At 53.6% G+C, this 8,464-nt stretch overlaps 1 protein-coding gene across 3 annotated transcripts in view; it reads right to left on the reverse strand.

Moving 5' to 3' along the window:
- CUNH1orf159 (chromosome unknown C1orf159 homolog) overlaps nucleotides 1–7,908 on the reverse strand; it is a 35,287-nt gene extending 27,379 nt beyond the window's left edge. For 2 of the 3 annotated variants that reach the window (XM_073656976.1, XM_073656974.1), the window contains exons 1-4: nucleotides 7,656–7,908; nucleotides 2,331–2,441; nucleotides 275–351; nucleotides 120–192 (exon numbers count right to left, since the gene is read on the reverse strand). In XM_073656976.1, coding sequence (XP_073513077.1) covers nucleotides 120–191 — 72 coding nt within the window. In that variant the 5' untranslated portion in view covers nucleotide 192; nucleotides 275–351; nucleotides 2,331–2,441; nucleotides 7,656–7,908. The remainder of the gene's footprint in view (nucleotides 1–119; nucleotides 193–274; nucleotides 352–2,330; nucleotides 2,442–7,655) is intronic. The other variant, XM_073656975.1, reaches the window with a different exon arrangement.
- Between the last annotated feature and the right edge of the window lie 556 nt (nucleotides 7,909–8,464).

Raw genomic sequence — 8,464 nt, forward strand, 5'->3', positions numbered from 1 at the left:
TGCCAGACTTAAAAAGGGACAACCCCTTCTCGCTCTGAATGTTTGCCCCCCATAAGATAGGTGTCAGGCCACCCTAGATTCAGGATCATGTACACACACCTGGTGATCATTATACATACCAAGGAGTTCAGTGATTCTCCCACAGAGTCCATGATAAACCTGCCCAGGATGACGAGGCAGGCCACGGCCATTCTAGCATGAGAAAACTGGGGTCAAAACACCATAATAACGATCTAGCATCCAATATGGCATCCTATACTTCTGAGCTACTCACCTTGGAATTCAAGACTTTTCTACCAGTGCATTTTCACGTTATCTCTGAGCGTCTGGATGCGTCTCACATGCAAGGAACTGGCATTAAAAAGAAAAAAAAAAAATCAATGTGCTTTCTGTAGCAGGGGTAGAGCTGATAATAAGCAGTGGAAATCCCGGTGTCACGCCGCCTGCGAGTGGCAGGGAGATGGCTCGTCTGGGTAGTGACTGCAGCAGCAGCGGGCATAAAGGGCACACGTTGCCATCATGCAGAGACACCCTCCCTCCGGCACACGCCGATACACTACAGATTATAATTTGCTTCTACTCTTCAGGTTACAAAACGTAAGGATTTGTTGTAATTTTCTTTTTCCAGCAGGACGATCAAACACAAAACAGATTTTCCATTGATAAAGTTTGGAGAAAGTTTGTAATATATGCAGTAGAACTCCCAAAAATGCAGGTGTTCATACTGCCCCCTGGAGGAGGAGTTATGTAGTGCATAGCCGAGTGCGGCCAGACATGAAGGAGATTTCATGCATGACCTTGTCCTGGGCTTCTCCAGCAGCTAACATGGCTGTACCAGTATGGCAGCATATAGAGGGTCTTTAGTGCCATATTAAGGGTCTGTGCACATCACATTGGGAGGATTTACCCTGTACAGCTCCAACTCTACATCTTTTTCCCTTATAGACCATACACTGTCCGACATGGGATGGAGAAGGCTGCAACCAAAGTTTTGGATGAGAGAATGTAAACTATAAACTCCCTTTAGGAAGGGCTGAATTCTGATGTTTGTGTTTCAAGGACCAAGTATGAGATCTAAGGGGTAATATTTCACCTTGTGGAGAGTGCCAAGCCTGGCATGCCAGAGTGAGGAGACTTATAGGCCGCACATGCAATTTGTCTTTTGAGATAGGGAGAGAGCTAGAACTCTAGTGCGACCTATTGGAAGCAGCGATCCTAAAAGTCAATATCGACCCTTTAATGAACCTTGAAATATGACTTAGGACAAAAGCCAAACCAGAATCTCAATTTGCAGACTGTGTTTTGGGGTGTTGCCCCATATCAGTGCAAAGTATGAGATCTGCTTTGGCTAGGTGAGAGGCTCTGGACTGAGGTCTAATGGGTAAGGTTTATCCTTGTGGAGAGTGACAAGTCAGGCCTGGTATGTCAGAGTGAGGAGACTTATAAGCCATGCATGATCCTGTGGGAAAATAAATATCCAAATTGTCTCTTCAGAGAGGAAGAGGACTAGAATGTTAGCGTTACCCATTGAAAGCAGTGATCCTAAAAGTCAATTTAGACTCTTTTAGATAGGATTGCTACTTCCAAGAGGTGGCGCTAGAGTTCTAGACCTATTCTTCTCTGAAGGGACAATTAGCACGGACCAAGTATGGACTGTGATTTCCTGATCGGACGCAGGTCTCCTCATCCTGATCTTGTATACGCCAGTCAGGGTGTAGCAATTGGGTCAGGAGACCCATGGCCGGTCAGAAAATCATATCCTGTACTTGGACGTCTGAATAGGGTCCGAGTGATTATAGCAGGGTCAGGACTTAGGCTATATCACTACCATGGGTGGCAACCAGTGTGCGTCCACGGCTTCATAGGTGGCCATGTTTAACCCTATCAGGGGCCGACAGACAGAAAGGGTCCTGTGCAAGGACAATATTTGGGCCCTTTGCTGTTCAATAGCTCATGCTGATGATGCACATGTGTCAGAAGCTGCTTTGGTGGCCATAATGTGCCCCCTTATCTCTCAGGCCCCTGTGATATGTCCACCCAGTGTCAGACTGAAGAACATTGGGCCCACCAGAGGATTTGATTCTGAGGGCCCACCTTTCTCCCCGCTCAAAAGTCCCATAGCAGCTGCAAGGTTTGCACTATGAACTCTCCTGAAGGAGAAGCCAGGGCTCACAGGAGGATTCTCCGATTCTCTGGATGGCCAGTCCAACCCTGTGTCCACCCCTGCTCCCTATGGTGATGACACAATTGCAGACTAAGTAAAAGTCAAATAAATTTTACAGACAATTATTAAATTGGAAGATTGAAGACGGGAATCCTGGGATATTCACCTTTCTATGAATCGTAGATCCCGATGCCTGAACGTCCCAGATGGACCCTTGGTTGGTTATAATGGCCCGGCTGGGGCATCAACTGTGGCTCACTGAGGAATTGGCCTTTATCTTATCAAGTAGAGAAGGTGGGAAAAAAAATAAAAAGAACAGTAAAAAACACATAATAGTATACAATAGACATAGCAAGAAAGGGGAAATAAGCGACTCCTCAGGGAGGGGTTGCTTAGGTACAGTATTCACACCATGGTGAACGTGCCATGAAGAGCTCCGGAAGTTCACCAAACACATACATAGGGTATAAGAGGGTCCCTCTGTGCTCGGTCGGGCGTCATTCTATACGAAGTATAAAACATCTTTACGCTGGGGGCTTCTCGGCGCCGGTCTGTCTATGCAGCGGGACAAGACTCATCCTTCTACCGGAGGAGGTACAGCGAGAGATCCTCCCAACATCAACCTCCTACGAGGAGCCATTTGTGAAGGCCGGTGGATACGTAAAGAACATGTCAAGCTTATGGAGCTTCCTTGACAACAGTCGGACCACCAGGCCACCATGTGTCCATACAACGCCACACGGGTAAGCACCAAAGCCTGAGCTAGTATCCACATCTGAGGACACGTGTCGGCGAACCGTGGACGCTCTGCCACCAGGATACGGGAAGGCAAAAATGTCGCTCAGTATGTTTTCCACTAGTAGGCCCACAGACATGGGATAACCATGAGCTAAAACCAGCAGATTCTCCTAAAAACACGCACGCTTTATCAGGCCAGATACGTACATAATTGAGAGAGACTGTCAAAATGACTCTCAGCAACAAAAAAAAACAACTAAATTCGATCAACAGAGTTTAGGGGGAAAAAAAAAAAAAATCTGATGCAACACCACCCTTGTCCACTGGTTGTGAGTGGTATTGCAGCTGAGCTTGAGTCAGTCAGCTTTCCAGAGGACTAAGTCCAGCCTTACCTTTAGGCCACGGCCCCACTATCAGTACTTAGTCAGTATTTTTTTTCAAGGGTTGGAGCCAAAACCAGGAGTGGGCGATAAATGCAGAATTGGTGACTTGTTTCTATTCTACCTTTTCTCTGATTGTGCCTCACCTGGTTTTGGCTCCCACTCCTGAGAAAAAATACTGACCGAATACTGATAGTGGGGTTGTGGCCTTAAGGGGTTATTGCCATCTTTACAAGTTAGCACCTATCCATAGTTATTGGCTTTAGCTCGCTGATCAGTGGGGGTCCGACCGCTGTACTTGGTCATCAGCAGCAGGTCTGGCTAACCCCCCATTCAGACGTGGCTCTTCGGATTGGTCTGATGTCCAATGGTCAGTAAGTCATCACCTGTCCCTCGATACGTGATAAAGGGTTAATCCCATGTATAGAAGTTATCACCTATCCTATAACTTGCTGATTACAAAGGGGCCGACTGCTAGGACCCACATCGATCCCAAAAAATGGGGAGGGGCAGCTGGATCTGAGCTCCATTCATTCTCTATGGGACTGCTGGAGACAGCGGTCAGACCCCACTGATCAGTAAGATGTCACTCACCCTGTGGATAGAGAACTTCTAAAGAAAGCAAAGACCCTTTAAAGTTAAGGCTGGTGCTGTTTTATGGAGCAGTAATGAAAGAGCCGAACAGATTTTGCAACATCTCAAAAAAAACAAAAAAAAAACATTTCCCTGGTGGAAAGCTCTCCGTGACGAGAGACGTGTGCCGGGAAGTCCTGTCGCTGGCCACTTCCTTCCTGTAAGATGCGAGAAAAATCAGTCAGGCTCGTGTGGTGCACAGAACAGACAGAGGAGTCATCTGCGTCTGTAAAACGTGAGGCTTTACCATTACTGGAGCTTTCTGACATTGAGCTGCGGCTCAGAGCAGAGCCGTGACCAGACGGCAGGGCAGGTAGTCGTCGGCACACTCTGTCCGCAGCTATGCACAGGCAGGTGGCATCACACCTGCACAGTCACAATGGGGAAATCGCTGGGACGTAGGCAACGTTTCCTCATTTTACTGCCAGAGATATAGTTTGGCTGCTGAAACCAAATTTTCAAGAAGTGACAAAGGAAACGCCGCAGCCATATTGGTTGTCACCTTCGACAGTCTCCATGCTCAAAATTTATCAACAGCGATGACCAATATGGCTGCACGTCCCCAAAATCTCTCTGTCTCTGCTCACATATCTATGTGTATGGCCGTGACCCCGATCTCAGGTGAAGCGGCTCGTCAGGTCTCCACACGGGACCGGCGTATCCCAAAAGGAGTAATTATATTAATTGTGCTGTTTACATCTCCGGCTTGTGTATTGTCAGAGGCAGCAGACTTAAAGGGCGAGCATTTCATACACTATTATTTATTTTGCAGACAGGACCCACATTATAGCAAAAGGAGTCCCTATAGGTTAGGGAAACTGATACTGCAACACTGCCGGCCTTGTATGGAGCCCGTATAGAAGTAATGTCAGGACGTGACACAATGGATCGTACAACCAGAACCGGCAACACGTCCTAATAGTGAAATATCTAAGAAAACCCACAAGTCTCCTTGCAGGAGGCAGCCGACCAATACAGCAAGGACGGAGCTGCTATTCCAGGAGGCTTCTTATAGGGGAGGTCTCAGAGTATATGGGCATGATGGAGGGGCTCTGTCACAGAGAAGTGGCAGCAGGTGGGGGTCAATGCAAGTAGCCAGAGGCTGCAAACTGGTAGCCATTGCTATATTAGTAGAGGTTAGGGCCAATAAATAGCATGTCAATAAAAGCCAGAGAGAAGAGCAAGGGTCCTTTCCGCATGGCCCACCACAGAGGCACCCCCCCCCTCCCTCTTCCGCACAGCCCCGCAGGGGTCCCCCCTCCCTCTTCCGCACAGCCCCGCAGGGGTCCCCCCTCCCTCTTCCGCACAGCCCCGCAGGGGTCCCCCCTCCCTCTTCCGCACAGCCCCGCAGGGGTCCCCCCTCCCTCTTCCGCACAGCCCCGCAGGGGTCCCCCCTCCCTCTTCCGCACAGCCCCGCAGGGGTCCCCCCTCCCTCTTCCGCACAGCCCCGCAGGGGTCCCCCCTCCCTCTTCCGCACAGCCCCGCAGGGGTCCCCCCTCCCTCTTCCGCACAGCCCCGCACGGTCCCCCCTCCCTCTTCCGCACAGCCCCGCAGGGTCCCCCCCCAGGGTACCCCCCCCTCCTTCTTCCGCACAGCCCCGCAGGGTCCCCCCCCAGGGTACCCCCCTCCCTTTTCCGCACAGCCCCACAGGGTCCCCACCCAGGGTCCCCCCCCTCCCTCTTCCGCACAGCCCCGGCAGGGTCCCCCCCCTCCCTCTTCCGCACAGCCCCGGCAGGGTCCCCCCCCCCAGGGTATCGCCCCCTTCCGCACAGCCCCACAGGGTCCCCCCCCTCCCTCTTCCGCACAGCCCCGCAGGGTCCCCACCCAGGGTCCCCCCCTCCCTTTTCCACACAGCCCCACAGGGTCCCCACCCAGGGTCCCCCCCCCCTCCCTCTTCCGCACAGCCCCGGCAGGGTCCCCCCCCAGGGTCCCCCCCCTCCCTCTTCCGCACAGCCCCGGCAGGGTCCCCCCCCCTCCCTCTTCCGCACAGCCCCGGCAGGGTCCCCCCCACAGGGTATCGCCCCCTTCCGCACAGCCCCGGCAGGGCCCCCCCCCCAGGGTCCCCCCACCTCCCTCTTCCGCACAGCCCCGCAGGGTCCCCCACCTCCCTCTTCCGCACAGCCCCGCAGGGTCCCCCACCTCCCTCTTCCGCACAGCCCCGCAGGGTCCCCCCCCCAGGGTACCCCCCTTCCGCACAGCCCCGCAGGGTCCCCCCCCTTCCGCTCAGCCCCGCAGGGTCCCCCCCTCCCTCTTCCGCACAGCCCCGGCAGGGTCCCCCCCCCAGGGTCCCCCCCCTCCCTCTTCCGCACAGCCCCGGCAGGGTCCCCCCCCTCCCTTTTCCGCACAGCCCCGGCAGGGTCCCCCCCCCTCCCTCTTCCGCACAGCCCCGGCAGGGTCCCCCCCCCCAGGGTATCGCCCCCTTCCACACAGCCCCGCAGGGTCCCCCACCTCCCTCTTCCGCACAGCCCCGCAGGGTCCCCCCCCCAGGGTATCGCCGCCTTCCGCACAGCCCCGCAGGGTCCCCCACCTCCCTCTTCCGCACAGCCCCGCAGGGTCCCCCCCTCCCTCTTCCGCACAGCCCCGCAGGGTCCCCCCCTCCCTCTTCCGCACAGCCCCGCAGGGTCCCCCCCTCCCTCTTCCGCACAGCCCCGCAGGGTCCCCCCCTCCCTCTTCCGCACAGCCCCGCAGAGTCCCCCCCTCCCTCTTCCGCACAGCCCCGCAGGGTACCCCCCCAGGGTACCCCCCTTCCGCACAGCCCCACAGGGTACCCCCCCAGGGTACCCCCCCTCCCTCTTCCGCACAGCCCCGCAGGGTCCCCCACATCCCTCTTCCGCACAGCCCCGCAGGGTCCACCCCCCCTCCCTCTTCTGCACAGCCCCACAGGGTCCCCCCCCCCTCCCTCTTCTGCACAGCCCCACAGGGTCCCCCCCCCCTCCCTCTTCTGCACAGCCCCACAGGGTCCCCCACATCCCTCTTCCGCACAGCCCCGCAGGGTCCACCCCCCCTCCCTCTTCTGCACAGCCCCACAGGGTCCCCCCCCCTCCGTCTTCTGCACAGCCCCACAGGGTCCCCCCCCCTCCGTCTTCTGCACAGCCCCACAGGGTCCCCCCCCCTCCGTCTTCTGCACAGCCCCACAGGGTCCCCCCCCCTCCGTCTTCTGCACAGCCCCACAGGGTCCCCCCCCCCTCCGTCTTCTGCACAGCCCCACAGGGTCCCCCCCCCTCCCTCTTCTGCACAGCCCCACAGGGTCCCCCCCCCCTCCCTCTTCTGCACAGCCCCACAGGGTCCCCTCCTTGCATAGCTCCCATAGAAGTGTATGGAAAGAAATCTTAGCAGCTATAAAAGATAGGTGCGGGTCCCTCGTTCGCCAGTTATTAATATGGCCACCATGTATACCACACATAGTACACATACACCTATACATGCGCCAGTTTTGCACCAGGTGACATCAGAAGAGCCACAAGTGATTTTTTTTTTCTAAAACGTACATTATTCGTTATCACATAGGCGGTGATATTAGTAACTGCGCTGTCTCTAAGGAAACCTGCATCACTTTTACCCACATATGACACTTTATATGAACGTGCCTGTGCCCAGCCTGTGACTAATAAAGTTTTATTGATAGAGAACTTCCAGTCACTGATCACCCCAGAGCCATACACTGGTAATGGAGAAACCAGAGGGGAAAAACACCCACATAAAACACTGGTTGACACCGCCCGGCATCTTCTGTCTCTTACCTCCGCAATGAGCAGTCACTCCTCACACCTGAAAGCTCAGCTTCATCTTTACAGTTTTCCTCCTCCTGGGACTTGTAGTCCCGCCAGCACCTGACCTCATTAACCGCCAACGTCAAAGACAAGCTGGAAGAACTACGCCTCCCAGAATCCTGCGCGGTTCCTTCTCCTCACCTGTGCCTGTGTGCGCGCCAGGTAACAAAGCCGCTTTCATTCTCTTCTCCGCCTTTGAAGAGAGAATGGGCGAACGAGCCCGGGGGCTGATGGGAATTGTAGTTTCAAGTTCTATAGGCAAGGCTTTTGCAGCGGCAGGATAGAACTCGAATTCCCGTGGTGCATTGCGTTAAGAAGACAGAAAACTAGTCGGCGCGTACGATATTGTTGTTGCTAAGAAACCAAGACGCTTTTTTTTCCCTCGGAAAAACGTGCTTGTAACACACAGGAAATGCACGCAACTAAATACAGAAATAAATAATGTATATATATGATAGATATGTGTATTTTTACTCTTTCACTTTTTCTTCCCCTTTTTCCTAGAGCCATAACTATTTTTTTCTCTTTCCTTCAACACCGCCATTTTTTTTTGTGAGATAAGTTGTACTTTTGAATGACATTGTTCATTTGACCATATAATGTACTGAAAAAAGGATAAAAAAAAAATTCAGTGTGGTGAGAACAACGCAATCCCGCCATTATTTGTTTTGTTTTCCTTTCTACCACGTCCATTGTGAGGTATAAATGACCCAACAACGTGATTCTCTAGGCCGCGACGATTACGGTGATACCAAACTTGTGTTTTTTTTTTATTATTA

Source organism: Phyllobates terribilis, unplaced genomic scaffold, assembly GCF_046119375.1.
Source record: "Phyllobates terribilis strain yellow unplaced genomic scaffold, ASM4611937v1 Scaffold_12__6_contigs__length_324123572, whole genome shotgun sequence".
NCBI classification, from domain to species: domain Eukaryota; kingdom Metazoa; phylum Chordata; class Amphibia; order Anura; family Dendrobatidae; genus Phyllobates; species Phyllobates terribilis.